Below are 18,081 nucleotides of genomic sequence, written 5' to 3' on the forward strand. Positions count from 1 at the left end.
CGCGGACGTGATCCCAGGAGCCCTGGGGCACGAGATTGTGCGGGAATGAATGCCCTGAGTGCGTCTGTCTGTGTCCATGAACATGTACCCAGGGGGTAACCTAGTCTCCCTGCGGGAGGCTGTGTGTCTGAGATGGACAGTATCTCCCTAAGTGTAGGTGGGCACACAGGTATTTCCGAGCCCTTAGGCAGGTATCCTCGGGTGGAACTGCGTTCCTGAGTGTATACGCCCACCGAGCGTGCAGCCCTGAGTGCAGACGTCCCTAAGTGCACCATGCCCCCGGCTCCTGGATGTATGTCCCTTAAGAGAACATGTACCCGAGTAAATGCACGGGTTGCGTGTCCAAGGCGTAGTGCAGCCTCTAGGACAAATAGACATATGTGCGCTGAGACAGACACGTGGGTCCCTCCAAACCGGGACCATCCCTGCTCCTGTTTGTCTAAGAGTTGGCCAACCCAAGCCAGCCCCGCCCCTGACCTCCCGGCCAACACCACTCCGCGGACGCCCAGGACTCCCAGGCGGACGCCCCGGACACGCGCGCCCCCTGGCGGCCGCTCTCTGGAATATCCGCCAGCGCGCGCGCCCCGCCCACGAGCCCGTCCCAGTCGCAGCGCCTGCGCACTCAAGGCCTTTTACGGCGTCGTAAAGCAACTCGGCCAAACCGACGGCCGCAGTTCGCTGGTGAGACCCCGCCCGCGACCCCGGCTTGCGCGGGGCCTCGCCCGCTCCGGGACCCCCAGTCTCCCGCGCGCTGGGGATCCTGGGCGACGTTCCCGGCGTCCGCGATCCCCGGTCCGTCCGCTTCGGCCCACGCAAAGGGTCCGTGAGGAGGGTGGGTCCCTGTGGGTCCCTCTCCGGCCCCTCTGCCCGGTCCACGCTGGCGCGGGGGTCTCGGGGCTCCGGCCTTCCCGCGGTTTAGCTTACCGGCTCCCATCCTGGCCCGGCGAGGGGGGCGGGTGCCAGCACTCCCCTCCCATCTCGCGCCCTGGGCCCTCCCGGCGTAGAGGGATGCGCACCTGGGGACGTCTTGGAGCCCTGGACTCGCCCCGCTCTGGTCTTCCCATTCCCCGCGCGGACCTCGTTGAGGACAATCCCAGCATCCCCAGACCCCTCCGGCCCCTTCCTGCGCAGTGGGAACCGGGTTCTCAGCTCCTCCCGACCCCACCCTGGGCAGCGGCGTCACGCAAGAGTGGGCGAGGGGCGGGGGCCGGGAGAGGGTGTCTCAGCGCCCCTTGGAATCCTCCCATCCGCTCCTCCTCCTGCACCCTCACCGCAGGTCTGCGTCGTGGAGGTCTCGGGGCCCCCTCCGGGTTTTCTCCAGCAGCCGCTTCCGGGTCTCTTCCACCGACCCCTGGCTTGGAGCACTAGGATGGGAGGACCACAGCGCCCCCTCCTGGCTCCCCCGAAGCCCGGGTCTCCCTCCACCTTGTCTCCCACTGTCGCCCTGGCGTTCTGCAGGGCACGGAGGTGGAGGGGTTCCCGCACCTTCTCTGCGGCCGCCTCCAGTCTTCCTTACAAACGAAGGCCCACCCGCATCTTTAAGGAGGCGTGCTTCGTGCATGCCAGACGACCTCTGTCCGAGCCCTTTCCTCCTGGCTTGTCCCGTGTCGTCCTCTGTCCGTCCCTGAAACCCCAAACCCTCTCGGCTGTCGGTCTTGACACACCCTACCCCCTCTCTGCTTTCTTTGGCCTTCCTCAGGGGAGAGGCGGGCAAGTTCTCTTCATCTGCAGGTGGTCAGCCCTGTGGCTGCTGGAGGTTTGTGGGGGACAGTGCCCGAGACTTCTGCCGGCTCCCCCATCCTTGTCCTCTCCTTGCCCTAGGTCTGACGCCCCCTGCCCCGTGCACTAGGTCTCTAGTTGCTCCCACAGGTGGCAGAGGGGGACACGAAGGTGCTTTTCATGTAGGAGCATCCGCTGGAACTCGAAGGTGGGGATGGTTTCCGGTCACCCCTGTGGTCTCCCTCTTGTGTCCTCCCGCCACCAAACCCTTTCTTCGCCAAAGGTGTAAACCTGCTACTTTCCCCCATTTTCCGTCCCTGGGGGAGGCGTGCTTTATGTGCAGGCGGGTGCCCCTTTTCTTCCCCTCTTCTTTTCCGACACGCGACGTCGGCACTGGAGCACACACAAAGGGTGCTCCCTCCCTCCCCCGACCCGTGTTTCCTTGTGTCCCAGCAGGGCGGTGGTGGCAGCATGGAGGCACGCTTCACACGAGGGAAGTCGGCGCTGCTAGAGCGAGCCCTGGTGCGGCCCCGCACCGAGGTGAGCCTGAGCGCCTTCGCGCTGCTCTTCTCCGAGCTGGTGCAGCACTGCCAGAGCCGGGTCTTCTCCGTGGCCGAGCTGCAGGCGCGCCTGGCTGCCCTGGGCCGCCAGGTGGGCGCCCGCGTTCTGGATGCGCTGGTGGCTCGCGAGAAGGGTGCCCGGCGGGAGACCAAGGTGCTGGGCGCTCTGCTGTTCGTCAAGGGTGCGGTGTGGAAGGCGCTGTTCGGCAAGGAGGCGGACAAGCTGGAGCAGGCAAACGATGATGCCCGCACCTTCTACATCATCGAGCGGGAGCCGCTCATCAACACCTACATCTCCGTGCCCAAGGAGAACAGCACGCTCAACTGTGCCAGCTTCACGGCGGGCATCGTGGAGGCGGTGCTCACGCACAGCGGCTTTCCCGCCAAGGTCACGGCACACTGGCACAAGGGCACCACGCTCATGATCAAGTTCGAGGAGGCCGTCATAGCCCGAGACCGGGCCCTGGAGGGCCGCTGACCCCCAGGAGATAAAGAATGCAGAGCCTCCTTCCCAAATGTGTCTCGTGTCTTGTGTGGGGGCCTCACACATCCACCCGGCACCTTGACGCTGGTGCCTGCCTCCGGCTGGGGACGGAAGCCAAGACCCGCACGTTTAGAATACAGTGGAGGGGTGGAGGTGGGCCAGGTCCCACCCAGCCGAGCCTGGGGGAGGCCCGGGGTTAGCGTAGCCGTGAGTCTGCAGGAGTCCCGCCGTGGCTGGAGACGGGAGAACGCTGCTACTCTCTGCCCAGCTACTCTGTGGTGTAGACGGCATTAGGTCAAGGACGGGGTACGGCTGTGTGCCTAGGAAGCACGCAGAGGGAGTAGGCAGAGAGGTGGCTGGTGCCAGCTTTACACTCTTGCTCAAAGTGTGGTCCGGGGCAGGCAGCAGCGGGATGTCCTGGGGGCTGGTCAGCCCGCAGACCCTCAGCCGGCCACTGCGAGTCTGTGTCTTAGCAAGTTCCCCGGGGGTATCTGTGTATCTTATATTGAGAAGCAGTGCCCTAGCGCACAGAGTGTGGTGCATTGGGGGTGCCCGGACCCCACCCCTGGAGTTTCAAGATTCTACACAGCTGGGCTGGCTGAGGGTTTGCATTTCTTTTTCTTTTCTTTCTTAAAAGATTTTATTTATTTATTTGTCAGAGAGAGAGAGAGAGCGCGCGCGCACACACACAAGCAGGCAGAGGCCAAGAGAGAAGCAGGCTCCCTGCGGAGCAAGGAGCCAAATGGGGGACTTGATCCCAGGACCCTGGGATCATGGCCTGAGCCAAAGGCAGCGGCTTAACCAACTGAGCCACCCAAGTGTCCTAGGATTTGCATTTTTAACAAGTCCCCAAGAACTGCTGATGGTCCAGGGGCCACACTTGGAGGACTCTAGAGACCTGGGGAAGTGGGTGGGCTCACTTCGGAATCCTCCCGGTGCCTACAATAGTTTGAAGTTAATATTGATGATCTATGAACACATTCATGTTCCTTGTTCATTTTTTTTTTTTTAAAGATTTTTACTTATTTGAGAGAGGGAGGAGCAGACTCCCCACTGAGCAGAAAGCCCGATGTAGGGCTCGGTCTCAGGACCCAGAGATCATGACCTGAGCTGTCACTTAACCAACCAAGTCACCCAGGTGCCCTTATTTTATTTTTATTTTAAAGATTTTGTTTATTTGACAGAGAGTGGGAGAGTGCGTAAGCAGAGAGTGTGGGGGTGGTAGACAGGGAGAGGGAGAGGCAGGCTTCTCGCTGAGCAGGGACCCTGATGTGGGACTCGATACTGGGGCCCTGGGATAATGACCTGAGCAGAAAACCCAGGCTTAAATGACTGAGCCACCCAGGTGTCCCTTTATTTTATTTTTAAAGATTTTATTTTTAAGTAATCACCCAACAGGAGGCTCAAACTGCACAACTCTGGTCAAGATCAAGAGTCGGCATGCTCTACCGACCCAGCCAGCCAGGTGTTCTCGTATGTTTCTTTTTCAAGCTTTTTTAAAAAAAGATTTTATGTGGGGCGCCTGGGTGGCTCAGTGGGTTAAAGCCTCTGCCTTCAGCTCAGGTCATGATCCCAGGGTCCTGGGATGGAGCCCCGCAGGGGACTCTGCTCAGCGGGGGACCTGCTTCCTCTCTCTCTGCCTACTTGTCGTCTCTGTCTATCTAATAAATAAATAAATAAAATCTTTAAAAAAAAAAGATTTTATTCATTTGTCACAGAAAGGGAGAGAACACAAGCAGGTAGAGTGGCTGGCAGAGGCAGAGGGAGCAGCAGACTCCCAACTGAGCAGGGAGCATGATGCGGGGCTCGGTCCCAGGACCCTCTTGTGTGTTCTTGTTTAAACGTAAAATCTGACACTTAAGGCAGCCGCTCCTTTCCTTTTGCCGGGGGTGGGGGGGTGGGTGTACTCAAATTTCCCTTCCTTCCTTCCCCTCCTCCCAGACTTGAACAGGTCTGTCGTGAAAGAGAACTTTGGGTGCCCTCGGCTGGGTCTCCTCAGTTGACCGAAGGTTTAGGGGTGGGGTGGATGCAGCTCTCAGTTGCTTTGGGGGGTGCACTGTGGAGGTTGGCATGAGGTGGGGAGAGCCCGGGTGCTGAGTCTGACCAGGGGGCAGGTCCAGTTCCTCCAGCGAGGGGTGGGGTGGGCCTCAGCCCCCAGCAAAGGACAGGGGTGTCACAGCCTAGATGGAACTATGAGCACCTACCATGTGTGGCCCCGGGGTGGGTCATGGGCAGGAAATAGCTGTTGGCTGGGGCAGGGGAGGAGCCCCTGAGGAAGCTGGGAGAGGAGGTGATCAGGGCGGCAGTCTGAATTTTGGGAGGGGGCAGTTTCCAGGAGGCCAACCGGGATCCGAGATGGGGAATCCAGGAGGGCGGTCCAAGCCTCCGTGCAGGGAGGGACGTCGCTGGGAAACCGTAGGACTGGAGGAGTGAGCTGGGGCGCGCTGGGAAGCCAGGGGGAGCTGCAGAGTCCTTGGGTTTAGTAGCCTGAGGTGTCCCCAGAGCCCCTGGAGAGTGGCTTCTAGGGCCTGCTGGGTGAGGGGCAGATGGCAGAAACAAAGGACAGGAGGCAGAACCGGCCGGCGGGGCTCCACCCAGACACCCAACAGTGAAGGCTGCCGGAGAAAGAGAGAGGGCGGGAGAAGAGAGGGGCTGTTCCCTGGGGAGGGAAGCTGGAGAGCTGGCGGGCTGGGAGGGGCCCAGGGTCTTTCTCTCCCTGTTGAAGGTGAGTAGGGCCTTGCGGGCACGGGAGGCGTGGAATGATCTGTAGGAGTGGGGGTGGGGCCCCCATAAGAACAGGTCTGGCAAGGGTCCCATTACAGCAGCTCCGACATGATGCTCCAGGCTGCAAATACAGTGTCTACTGAAGCCGAGACGGTGGGTAGGGAGGGGTGAGGAGGAGGGATGCAGCGGCTGCCCTTGGTGAACCAGGCGGGCGTGGTACCTCCCCTCATTTACTAGACCAGGATGTAGGTACTGAGAGAAGAGATCATTTGCCCATGGATCCACATTCATCTTTTTGACAGATATTTATTGAACACTTACTATGGGCCAGGTGCGGGGGTCACAAAACAAAAGCTCCTGCTCTCCTGAAGGTCACAGTCAAGCCTGGGGTGGGAGGCCGGTGGGGTTTGGGGGCGGGCAGTAAGAACACACCTCTCAGTGAATGACACATTTTCTTGGAAGGGGAAGAGTGTTGTGAGAAAGTAGGGTGAGATACAAGCGATCCGGAGTCTGGGGTGTCATTTTAAATGGGAGGGAAGGGGAATGCAAGATAGCCCCCACTGAGGAGTAAGTGGGGCAGGAGACATGTGCAAAGACCCTGAGGCAGGAGCGAGCCTCCATGTGTAAGTGCCAGTGAGGAGGCTGGTGCAGGTGCTGGGGTTGGGGAAGGCGAGAGTGGAGGAGAAGCTGGGAAGACCAGGCAAGCTGCAGGGATTCTGCAATTGCAAAGCACCCTGTAAGACTTTGATTTTTTTTTCTTTTCTTTTCTTTTTTCCCCCCTCAGATCCAGAAGGAAACTTCTGGAAGGTGTGAGGCAGTGAAGAAGGAGATTGAGGCAAGCTAGGATGGGGGGCCACACCAAAGCAGTTGCTGGAGGTGGTGGGAAGTGGGCAGATTCTGCATATGGCATTCCCTGAGGATTCGGAGGGAGCAGTGAGGGTGACAGGTGCCGAGTGTGACCCCGTCGTTGGCCTGAGTGGCAGAGGGGCCGGGAGTCCCCTTTGGAGAGCTCAGGTAGGCAGTTATACACTGGCCTGGAGTTCCAAGGGGGCGTCTGGAGGAGGCAGAAATCGGGTGAGCCGTGGGTAGACGACAGGTAACCTAGGCCTAGCTCTACCCCTGCCCCTTCGTGGCCCCAGGACACCCCCCGGGGGCCACCCTAGTGCCTTCCCCAGCCCCTTCGGCCTGGCCCTTGACTCCCAGGTCCCAGGTGGTCCAGCGCGGGCCTCTCCTCATTCCCCGCTAGGGGGCCCGAGAAGCCCAGGAGCAGTCTGGTTCTTCTTGTTCTAGGCCAGGAGTTGGGGATGGGGTGAGCGGGCGGGGAGTGTAATTCAGGGTGTCCCGGGGTCCTGGCCTGCCTCCCTCCTCAGCCTTGGGTGCAGGGACTGACTTGGCCAGACCTGGGGCTGGTGCCATGTACGCCTCCCAAAACCCGCGTCCGGGTGGGGCCCGCACCTTTGGACCGGGTGACCAGGCCACCCGTGGGCCTGTCCGCATCTCCCGAGTGCCTTCTGGGCACTAGGCCCATCCTGGGCCCTTCTCGTGTGTGCGCTCCTGCCCTCCTGCCTGCAGGCCGGGCTGGCGGTTAAGCTCAGGCCGTCCACTGCCCGGCCCTACAGTGTTCTAGGGGTGTTGTCTGCTGCTTTGGACCCGGCAATCTTCATCTCCAGCCCCGTCTAGTAAATGCCTCTTGTAATAAAGTAGGAGTGGGGGTGCGGGGTGCGGGGGAGTGGGGAGGTGCAAATACCATTTCAGTTGCTCTGGACACCCCGAGGTGGCCTCGGGCCGAGGGTTCTGGGACTCGCAGCTCCCACATTGGGAGACGGGAGCCAGCGAGGCCCCTGGGAAGCGGCTGTCCTCACCCCGTTTTACTGACGTGGGCTGGGTGGGGAGCCTGGCTGCCCGAGTCAGGGGTCTTCTCCCTGGGGGGCTAGGACACGGGGGCTACATCTGGGGTGGCCAGGGGTGGGCTGGGGACGTGGTCTACTCCTGACTCCAGCAGACGGTGGGGGGGCCCGGCAGGGGAAGCACACAGGGGCCCGAGGCATCCACCTCTGCTCCCCGGAAAGTTCTGAGGCGAGTACTCTGAGCGCTGGAAGACAGGGGCGTGGTGACGGCCAGCTGGGCTGAGGAGCAAGAGACAGGCCCTCCGGGGAGTTGGCAGAAGCCGGGGACAGGTCAACAGGCCTTCTTCCGTTTGGGCGGGAGAAGATGGGGCCGGGACCTTAGCCACAAATAGTTGAGGGTCCTCAGAGCCTCTCCGTGGGCCTGGCTGTTCCTGCGTCTGAGGTGGGGGAGCGACACAGGGGGTGCACCGGACAGGGGGGCCGGGGACTGTCAGGGTCTGGGTCTCGGAGCACGTCCCGGTGAACCCCAGGGGGGCGGTCAGCACGTGGCCAGCCGGTCGCACACCCAGCCGTCCAGCCGGCTGCCGCAGAAGGCATCGTTCCACTGCCCGGAGCCCTGCATCATCACACAGTCCTCGCCCTGGCCCCCGTTGTTGGGTTCCCCCGGCCGCCAGTTGCTGCAGTGGAAGACTTAGGGTCAGAGGGTGGAGGTGGGGAAGGAACGCTAGTGCCTTCAGTCTAGACTCACCCCTCAGAGTCTGGGCCCGCCCCTCCCCATCCCTGCAGCCCAGCAATACCCTCCCCCGGCAGGCCCTCACCTCCACCTGGGCCTGTCTGCCCCCCAAGCCGGCCATTGCAGAGAGGCCCCCCTCCCTGAGGCCCCCCGTTACGTTCTCCCTTGTCACCTATAGTTCAGGGGTTCCTTGTCCATCCATATAAACTCGCCCTCTCTGTCCAGGTCCCGAAGGCCAATCCAGGTGCCCTTCCTGTTGGCGCGTCTGGCCAGGAAGTCCTGGGGAGCAGGACAGGCCTGGAAGTGCCGGGGCGTTGTGCCCGGGTCCCTCCCACCACGCAAGGGGTCGAGGTGGGGGTCCGCCGCCCCCGTCCCCGCCCACGAGCTCGGGCTCACCTGCTCCTCTTGGCTGTGGATGCTGACGAGCTGCCCCTGCAGTTTGCTGCACGCGAACCGTGCCTGGATCCACCTCTTGGGTTCCGCACCGAAGTAGTAGCACTTCCTCTGGAAGCTGACCCACTTCTCGGGGCACGTGTTGCAGGTGGAGCCTGGGGTGGAGGAGAGGCTCAGGGGGGCAGCTGTGGTGGGCACCGTGGCGGATGCTGTGGTGGGCACCGTGGCGGGCGCTGTGATGGGCACCGCGGTGGGCGTCGTGGCTGGCACCGTGGTGGGCGTCGTGACAGGCACCGTGGTGGTCGCCGTGGCTGGCACCGTGGTGGTCGCCGTGACGGGCACCGTGGTGGGCGCCGTGGCTGGCACTGTGGTGAGTGTTGTGGCTGGCGCCATGGCCGGCACGGTGGGTATGATAGGCAGAATTGGTGGCAGCGTCTCTCCTGGAGTCACCCCTGGGGTCCGGGCTGAAAGCAGACCACCCCAGAGCCTAACAAAGCCTTGCAGGCTGCCTTCTCCGGGGCTCTGCCGCCGACGGGCAAGACCAGCTCCCCAGCAGGAGCACCTCAACAGCCTGCAGCATTGCCACAAAGAACCCCCCCGACCCCCATCGGCGCAGCATGCCCACCACGGACACCAACATCAAAGGGGTCCTGGCCAGCAAACCTTCAGCCTCTGCCAGCGCCATCCCCACAAAGTGACCCACAGCCAACCGCGTATCCGTCACCATCAGATCCCCATGTGACCAGCTCTGTGGCCAGTGGCCCCTCAGCCACCAAGCATCACCGCAAACCCCTTCACAGTCAGAAGCACCTCAACTGCCAACACCATGGCAATGATCACCACCCCTGCCTGTGACACCTGCGTCACCACTATCATGACCAGAGGGGACCAGGATGGCCGGCAACCTCTCTCTGCTGCTCCAACTCCATGGCCAACCCCAGTGCCGACGTGGTGAGGCCAAGATTGCCAGCATTACTTGCCCCATGACTTGTCCCCACCAACGGCTCCAATAACAGCCCTGGTCACCCTTACTACCAGCACCCCCAAAACCAGATTCTTGCCACGTTTGGGGAAATGGAGATGGATTTTTATCTAATTGGAGGGATGGACTGGAAAGCTTATGGGAGGGGGCTCCTGAAGGGCTGGGTCCACCTGAGCTCGACCTTGGGCCACCTTGGTCTCTGTCTCCTCTTGTCCCCAACCTGAGGAAACTCTTAGACACTGTCCCCACCACCCAGCCCTCCCAGGTGCGAGGTTAAGCCCACTGTTACTGGGCTGACTCACTCTTGATTTAAAATAGATTTTCTTGGGCTCCTGGGTGGTTCAGTTGGTTAAGCGACTGCCTTCGGCTCAGGTCATGATCCTGGAGTCCCGGGATCGAGTCCCGCATCGGGCTCTCTGCTCCACAGGGAGTCTGCTTCTCCCTCTGACCCTCCCCCTTCTCATGCTCTCTCTCATTCTCTCTCTATCCAACAAATAAATAAATAATCTTTAAAAAATAAAATAAAATAGATTTTCTTGGAATGATGGGCAGAGAGGGCCCATAGCTTTGGTGGAAGTTTTTAAGCGGCTGGGGGTCCACAACCTCCACGAGGAACAAAGCTGGATGTGTTTCCGACCAGGAACCAGTGACCCGTATGTGGCCCTTGGTGTGGGGGTTGGGGCACCTTAAAACAGGAAGAGAGTATCTCTGGGCACTTGAAGAAAATTTTGATGGGGGGGCGCCTGGGTGGCTCAGTCAATTGGGCGTCCGACTCTTGACTTCTGCTGGGTGCCATGATCGCGGGGTCGTGAGATCGAGCCCCGCATCAGGCTCTGCTCAGCGAGGAGTCTGCTTGTCCCTCTCACTCTGTTCCTCTCCCCTGCTCATGCTCTCTCTCTTTCAAATAAAGAAAGATTTTATTTGGGGGCGGCGGGCAGAAAACTTCGAGGAAAGTGCCTGGCTGCGTGTTGCATAGTCATCCAGAGACAGCCCTGGAGCTGGGCTCAGACCCCAGGCCTCCCCAGGGACCGGGGAGGAATTGGAAGATCTTCCATCAGAGAGAACGTGCTCCAGAGCCCTCCCCAGAGGGACCACAGCCGGCTTTCTGGTTGGGATTCCCACAGCCACACAGTGTCCCAGGGGACTAAGCTCCTTCATACCAAGCACAGAGCCTTCCTCTTTTCTTTGCCACTTGGGGCAGCTGGGGCTTCCCAGAGGTGGAAAACCAAAGCTCAAGGGAGGGGCTAAGGGTGGGGAGGACATCAGGGCAGGGACACCCGGGCTCAAGGCGCACTGACTGAATGTCTGCTCTTCCTGCAGCATGTTGGGGCGCCCCCTCCCACTCACGACCACCAGCATCGCCCCCATCGCTGCAAAGGTGAGCCCCCCCTTCGCTCCACCCCGGGCGGGGTCAGACAGTCTTCGGGGAGGGGCTGTGGCTGAGGGCGTCGTGCTGCTGACTCTCTGCTGAGCCACAACAGGCAGAGGAGAGAGAAGCCAAGAGAACCCAGAGAAGGTCAAACAATGCTTTTACCTGGAGGAAAAAAAACGTTCAAGCGCCGCCCCCCACCCTGCATCTGCTCCAGGTCCGTGGAGGGAAACAGCTGGACTCAGAAAGAAACTCACTCTCGTGTGTCCCCCAAGGACCCTGCCACACACATGAGCGCACACCCGGCCACGTCACATGCACACGTCTATCACACGTCACCGCACCTGTGTGGTCCCATGCACGCACCGACACACCAACTCACCGTTGGACGTGTGTAGCTCTATCCACAGCTTTAGCACCTCCTGCTGGAGTCTTTCCAACGAACGTAGGGCTGTGTGTCTCTCGTTCAAGTCTTGGGAGATGGAGTGGGGGACAGTGGTCAGAGACGGAACTGGCAATGCCCCCCCTCCGTCACCCCCCCACCCCCCAGCCCCTCCCAAGGCTCACTCAAGGACTTGAGGTTGCTCAGGTCCAAACGAAGTCCGTCCAGGTTCCGGGAGAGCTCGGAGTCTGATGGGGGTGTGCTGGTGTCAGGGTTGGGAGTCCCAGAGCCCCCAGCCTCGTGATGCCTCCCAGCTTTAGCGCTCCCCACACCTCCCACCCCTCCAGCGCCCCCCCCCCCCCAAGCTTCTCACCCTGAGCTTTCATTCTCTCCTGTTCAGCTCGGATTTCCTCCATGTTCTGTGATACCCGGGCAGCTGGTGGCAGGGGAGGGGGCTCAGTGGTAAGCCAGTCCTCCGGGCCCTCCCCAGTCTCCCAGCCCCCCTGCCCCCAGCCCCCGTGTCTTCAGGGTCACCTGCTCATTTTAAAGTTCACAGGTGGTCTACATGGTGCCCGCAAGGTAATCCAGGTTTCCCCTCTCCCCAGCCCTCCCCTCCTCCTAGACCCAAGCTGCCAGCTCTCACCCTGGGATTTCTGGGCCATCTGGTCACCATTGTGTCTTTCCAAGTCCTTGGAAACCCGAGAGACTGGAGCAGCAGGAGAGATAATGTGCCCTCAGGAGCCAGGAAGCCGATTCCCGAATCGCTCCCCAGCTCCGGCCCCAAGAGCGGGGCCCCTCACATGGTCACAAGACCTGAAGATTTTCGTTTTTCATTTTTGGGGCAAAAGTGCTCAGGAAAATGCAGCCAAGAATAGAATGAACACATGTACCTTCCCCCCCACCCCCACCCAGAATGAAACATAAAAGCAGCAGGTATTTCTCGAAAGTTCACTGGACGTGGTCTCCGTGCTTCGAAGGTCTTAGCTTGTTTCTGCCCCGAGAGCCCTGAGGTGATGCCCATTTTACAGGTGAGGGAACCGAGGTCTGGAGCACTTCTCCGTCAGGCACTTCTCCGAGCCCACTCCCCTCCAAGAGCCTCCGGGTTTTCATCCCCAGGGGAGCGGGAAATGCAGGCTGACCCTCAGTTCCCGGGGTGAGGGGTCGCTGGAGCCCAGTCCTTCTCTCACTGCCCACAGTGGTCAGTGGCAGAAGCAGAACACGAGACCCCCTTTCCCCGCCTTGACCCCTCCATACCGTTCCGGGCAGCGGTTACTTCTAGCTGTCTCAGATTCTGCACGGTGTCCCAGTCTGGGGAGGAGAGACGGGGAGGGGAGGAGACGGGTTTCTAGATGCCCGCAGCCACGCACACCCCACCTGTCAGCTGGGGATGGAGGCCTTGGGCATACCGTGTGGCAGGTGTGGAAAGGGCAGGAGACAGGGGTGCTGGACGGGGCGGGGAGCTCTCCGGGGTGGACAGAAGGGGCTTGGGAGGAGGCTGGTGGGGACAAGGCAGGAGACATGATGGGAAAATTGGACTCCAAGGGCTGTGCTGGGCTCCCTGGGGTTGGAAAGTAGGCTTCTGAGAGGGAACACAAGAGGGAGACCGCACGGGGCTGGGGGTGTCCTCACGCCAGAAGAGAAGCAGGGTCAGCAGCCCGGCCCACAGCAGGACGGTCGCCAGCCCCAACAGCGCCAGCTGCATTCTCTGCCCACAGCATCGCCGCCTTCTGGAAAACTTTGGGAACTCTGCTGGGTCTGGGGAGAGCGCCAGGGGGAGGAGGTTGAGCCTGGGCTTGGCCGTGCCTGTCTCCCCGTCACCCAGAGCCCCTAAGTCCAGGGAGCCTGTCCAGAGCCCACACGAAGGCAGTGGATCTCAGAGGACGCGCCAGCCTCCTCTGCGCGCCTTGCCTGCTGTCTGTCGTGCCCACCAGCGAGCACCCCACCCCCCGACTTTGTCCCTCTCTGCATCCATGCATCTCCGACTCTGTCCCTCCAGCCGTCCAGCCCCATGTCTGCCACTCCTGCCCACGCCCCAGTGGCCGGCAAGACTGACTGGGGGCCAGGTCACTTCCCAGGAAGACAGGCCTAGGACCAGGAGCCGAGACCCTTCCTCCACGGACCCCTCCTCCGATGGCCGACCCCCACCCAGAGCTCACCCGTGGTCCTCTTCCCTTTTGTGGGCTCAGTTACCCCCTCACACGCCCATGCTAGATCTCCAGCTTCATGCCCAGAAATCTGGGCCCCCCTTCCCCTTGGACAGCCAGCTCTCACCCTGGTCCTGGCCCAAACGCAGGGCACTGGGTTTCAGTTCTTCCTCAATATCCAAGCTCTTTCCCAGCCTTTTCCCTGGATGTCGGACCCCCCGGGGGACTCATCCCAATCGCTGAGTCGCCCAAGACCCTACCTTGTGGCCCCACTGTGGGTCCGGGCCCCCTCCCCTCACCCTGGCTGGGAGGATTCATCACGCCGAATTCTCCTTGTTCTGAGGCCCTGTTCGACTTGGCTTCCAATTCTACTGGGCTCCCAGCACCCCAGCTGGAGCGGGTTTTTTTGTTGGAGGCCGTTGAGTCAGAGAAGGGAGGGGCCTGTGGCTTCCCTCTCCTGCCTGGCTCTGGACCCAGAGGGCCAGTCAGGGCTCACCTCCCCCTGGCCCCTTGCTGGGCCTTCTTCCCAGAGAGAGACCCCGGAGCCCTTCTCCTCTCTTGGGTGAAAGGTAGGGGTCAGGTGCTTGGTTTTGCCAGTGTCAGCTCCAGAGAGTCCTCTCACCTGAGTATGAATGCTCCTCCATGGCAGTCTTGCTTGGATTCTCCCAGTGACGGGCTACTCACCACCGGACAAAGCAGTCCACTTAACAGGTAACAGCTCTGGCCGGGAGCTGGGTTCTAATGAGCAGGAAGGTTAGATGTCAGGCTCCGGACAGCATCTGGGACCTGAGCAGCTCAGTGACCATTGGCTGATTGTGCTCAGCCCATCGCCAGGAGTCAATGCTGCATTTAATTGGGAGATGCAGCTGGTATGACCGGTCACAGGCCTGACACCAGAGGTAGGCGCCCCAGAGTCTGGCACACGTTGGGTACACAGCCGGTGCTCGAAAAATGTGGCAAACGACTGAACCTCAAAACCGACTTCCTCATCCATAAAAAGCCAATGTGAAGGACACCTAGGCCCTAGGGCTGTGATGTACTCCTCATGAATATGTAAATTTCTCTGAATAAGGCCTGACCATAGTCCCGAAAATAGAATCAGCTTGTTCCTATTGCTGCCTGTGCAACCTTGGCCTGGGACCCCACCTTTCCGAGCCTCAGTTTCCCCTCTATAAAATGGGAATGATGATCGCATCCAACTCAGGAGGTCATGGAAGGATCAAACCAGGTGAGGCTTTCAGCGAGGTGCCGCACGCACACAGTGAGTCTCCAGATCCTAAACGTTTATCAGGCCTGTGCTGGGAGGTGCAGAAACTCCGCCACTAGACCTCAGCTTCCTCCTCCGCCAACGTGCTCAAGGCATCTTTAGAGTCTCTTGACTTTGGGGCGCCCGGGGGGGCGTCAGCTCTTGATTTCGACTCAGGTCATGATCTCAGGATCGTAAGGCTCCAGGCTCAGTGGGAGTCCACTTGGGAATCTCTTCCTCAGCCCCTCCCCCTCACTCTCAAATAAATAGATACATCTTTAAAAGTCTCTTGACTTTAAAGACTGTGCCAGTGACTGTGGGTTTGGGGTCAGACAAGCCTCTTGTCTGAGGTTACTGGCTGTCTCGCTTGCTGTATGACTCTGGGGAAGTTGCTTCCCCTCTCTGAGCCTTGGGGAAGTGGAGGCACGTGGTGGCCGGGACCCGATTAGCGGCGGCTCCAACTGGACCGTTCGCCATCGAGGAAGAGGTGGGAGGTGTCATTATCCCACCGCCCAGCCTGCCTGAACCTACACCGGACAGACCTGGGGCTGAGTTCCGGCTCCTCTCTGAATGCGCAACTTAGTCGGCTCTTCTGTCAACCAGGGGTGACAGGGCCAACCCCACAGGGTGAAGACCGAGGCGGTGCTTGAGGTCCTGGTGCACAGTCGCTGCTCAGTTAACCTACTGGTGGGCTGCTGGGAAAACTAAGGCACCAAGAAAGTCACTCGTCCATGTCACGCAGTGGTGAGACCAGGACTTGAACCCAGGACGTGGGACACTGGAGCCTATTTACTCAACCACTGGTGGGGGAGGGGTGGCGTGGAGCACATGGCCTCCTGGTCTGCTGGTAACCAGGCTTGAGGCCAGGCCCTCTCTCTAACTCCGGAGCTCCCAGCCCTGCTTCTGGCCGTCCACGGCTCCCTGCGATCGGCCCCCAGCGCACCCTCCACGCTCACCGCTTCCTCGCTGTTATGCCAGGTGCTGGATTCCCCTTCCCCAGCCCAGGGCCCCGCACCTCCGGCCACCCCGCCCATGCTGCCCGCTGCCCTTTCCTCAAGCAGAGCTCTTTCTGAGTATCCCTCAAGTCTCAGCCCGGAGCTCGCTTCTTCTGGGGAACCTCCCTTGTCCACTCCCCAGGACCAGCCCCGACACACACAGGATCACCTATGTGCACACACACTCACACACTCACACACTCAACGTGTCTCACACACTCACATGAGCTCTGAGCGTGTCGCTGTCCTGGCCCGTCGCAGGGGCTGGCTGCAGAGGCCGGCGGGGCCGCGGGCTGTGGTGAGGAGCTTGACCTGGAGAGAGAGTTTCTTCTGAAAGCAGACCCACCCACGGCTTCTATTTTCACCGACCTAATTATGGGCTCGCCACCTGGGTAACCGCAGCACACGCATGGCCTCCCGGGGGGCTCCCCGCAGCCCGGTGAAGTCCGGACTATGAATAGCTCAATAGCTCCCTCCATCACTCAGGTGAGCACACTCAGGTTCAGGGACGCTAGCCCGCATCCCCGGAGTGCGGTCTGTCGGGGCAGAACCGAAGTGACTAGAAAGATCCATGAGATCACAGAACATCTTGATCAAATATCGATGGTTTTGTTATTGGGTTGAGTTTAGTCGTGCCCGGTGCACGTTGCCGGGTGTCCTTGGAGAGCAATTTAATGTCCACAAACACTCTGCGAGGCAGATGCTTTCATTCTTCACGCTGCCTTAGGGGTGAAGGATGTGGGGCCCAGAGAGGTTAGGTAACTTGCCCAAAGTCACACTGCTCATAAACGGCAAAGCAGGGATTTGAACCCAGGTAGCCTGGGTCCCAAGTCTGCATCTCTAACCACCATTCACCTGGCCTTGTATTTAGGAGGACTTCCTGACACCTCCCACCTTGCTCGTCCTCCAGAAAATGTATCCTCTGTTTTTTTTTTTTTAAAGATATTTATTTATTTATTTATTTGACAGAGAGAGAGAGATCACAAGTAGCAGAGAGGCAGGCAGAGAGAGAGGAAGGCAGACTCCCTGCAGAGCAGAGACCCCGATGTGGGGCTCAATCCCAGGACCCTGGGATCATGACCTGAGCCGAAGACAGAGGCTTAACCCACTGAACCAGCCAGGCGCCCCGTATTCTCTGATTTTTAAACGTCTTCCTGGTCTGGTTTGGGGAACATCCCGTGCCAAGCCCCCATCTTTGGATGGAAAGACTCCTGCCCATGCCCCTGTGTCCCACGTCCCAGCTAGGGCTGGGCTGGGGAGGAGCCTGGCTGAAATGCCTCCCTTGTCTGTCACACCGCGTTTTCAGCACCAAAGGGCGGCCCTCCTGTGTGTGTATCGACTGAATGACTGTTGGTGGAGGCGGTTCATTCAGGGGCCCCCGAATGTCCCTCTCAACCTTGATCTGGGCTAATCGTGGGGACTCGGACCCCATTGCATGATTGACCAACTGACAGAGGAGGGTCCTTTCATTTTATTTTTTATTTTTTAAAGATTTTATTTATTTGTTTGACAGAGAGAGAGAGAGAGAGAGAAAGCACAAGCAGGAAGAGTGGCAGGCAGAGGGGGAGGGAGAAGCAGGCTTCTCACTGAGCAGAGAGCCTAATGCGAGTTTTTATTCCAAGACCCTGGGATCATGACCCGAGCCCAAGGCAGAGGCTTAAGCGACTGAGCCACCCAGGCGCCCCAAAATGGTTATTTTAAGTAGAGAAGAGCATTGTCAGGTGTGTACCAGAGAGGTCGGTCACTGGGGCTAGACATAAGGCAGCAGGAGGCTTGTGGGGGGGAGGGGGAGGGAGCCCCATGTCATGGGGGCCAGGTGCCGGTGGGGACACTGGGACGCTGTCACCTTGTCCAGGTGCTGGAGGAGGTGTCTGGGGCGGCGGCTGCGGGAACGAAGAGAAGCGGGTTGGTTTGGGAAGAGATGGGCCTTGGCTATGGGGACGGTGGGCACAGGGAGGTACTCAGAGGCTGCTGTAAAAATGGACTCGGTCTCAGCTGGAGACCCTGAGGGACAGTGGAGCTGTCCTAGCGAGGACGACACAGGAAGGAGCAGCAGAAAGTGTGGGAACAGTCCCTGTTGGGTCGCAGTGAAGACACAGGACGGGGTAAGGAGTGATGAATGAGGGAAGGGGCGGGGGGCACCGTTCGGTGTTTTCGAGCGTCCGGGAGTTCTGCGGGCCCCGTGCTCAGTGCCCCGTCCACACTGCTGCCAACCATCCCCGTGTGTCCTTCCATCGGGCGATGCTGGGTCCCTGTCAAGAGTCGACTTGGACGAGAGGATGCTTTGGGGGTGAAATCTTCGCTCCCCTCCTTGGGGCAGGGGGAGGGGCCATAACCCTGTCACGCGATGACCCCTCCCTCTTCCCTTCTGTGGTATCAGCCCACCGCTCTGTTCACTTTAAGGGAAAAACAGGAAACTGTGCGGATGTGGGCCCCGATCGGAGGGTGTCGGTTCTTCTTTCGGGTTTGGGATCCTGCAGCCTGGGGCAGTCCCTTCGCTCAT

At 60.1% G+C, this 18,081-nt stretch overlaps 2 protein-coding genes across 29 annotated transcripts; one reads left to right on the forward strand and one right to left on the reverse strand.

Annotated features, from left to right (window-relative positions):
• Positions 1-462: 462 nt before the first annotated feature.
• TRAPPC5 (trafficking protein particle complex subunit 5) lies at positions 463-2,795 on the forward strand. Of its 12 annotated transcripts, none has more exons than XM_082733245.1 (3): positions 463-681; positions 1,822-1,927; positions 2,176-2,795. In XM_082733245.1, the coding sequence occupies exon 3, from the start codon at positions 2,191-2,193 to the stop codon at positions 2,755-2,757; it is 567 nt and encodes a 188-aa protein (XP_082589371.1). In that variant the 5' UTR covers positions 463-681; positions 1,822-1,927; positions 2,176-2,190; the 3' UTR covers positions 2,758-2,795. The 12 variants fall into 12 exon arrangements, with proteins under 12 accessions (XP_082589371.1, XP_082589368.1, XP_082589373.1 ...); XM_082733244.1 differs by having other exon boundaries at positions 624-792; XM_082733239.1 differs by having other exon boundaries at positions 630-819.
• Positions 2,796-5,779: 2,984 nt separating this feature from the next.
• FCER2 (Fc epsilon receptor II) lies at positions 5,780-16,180 on the reverse strand. Of its 17 annotated transcripts, none has more exons than XM_082733068.1 (12): positions 15,802-16,180; positions 15,126-15,287; positions 13,960-14,075; positions 12,823-12,948; positions 12,448-12,501; positions 11,837-11,899; positions 11,567-11,629; positions 11,379-11,441; positions 11,194-11,283; positions 8,464-8,615; positions 8,240-8,346; positions 5,780-8,011 (listed from the first exon to the last, which is right to left on the reverse strand). In XM_082733068.1, the coding sequence occupies exons 3-12, from the start codon at positions 13,979-13,981 to the stop codon at positions 7,873-7,875; spliced, it is 879 nt and encodes a 292-aa protein (XP_082589194.1). In that variant the 5' UTR covers positions 13,982-14,075; positions 15,126-15,287; positions 15,802-16,180; the 3' UTR covers positions 5,780-7,872. The 17 variants fall into 17 exon arrangements, with proteins under 17 accessions (XP_082589194.1, XP_082589202.1, XP_082589191.1 ...); XM_082733076.1 differs by having other exon boundaries at positions 8,464-8,924; positions 15,802-16,037; XM_082733065.1 differs by having other exon boundaries at positions 8,240-8,364; positions 15,802-15,939.
• Positions 16,181-18,081: the final 1,901 nt, after the last annotated feature.

Source organism: Mustela nivalis (assembly GCF_964662115.1).
Source record: "Mustela nivalis genome assembly, chromosome: 1".
In the NCBI taxonomy this organism is placed as follows: domain Eukaryota; kingdom Metazoa; phylum Chordata; class Mammalia; order Carnivora; family Mustelidae; genus Mustela; species Mustela nivalis.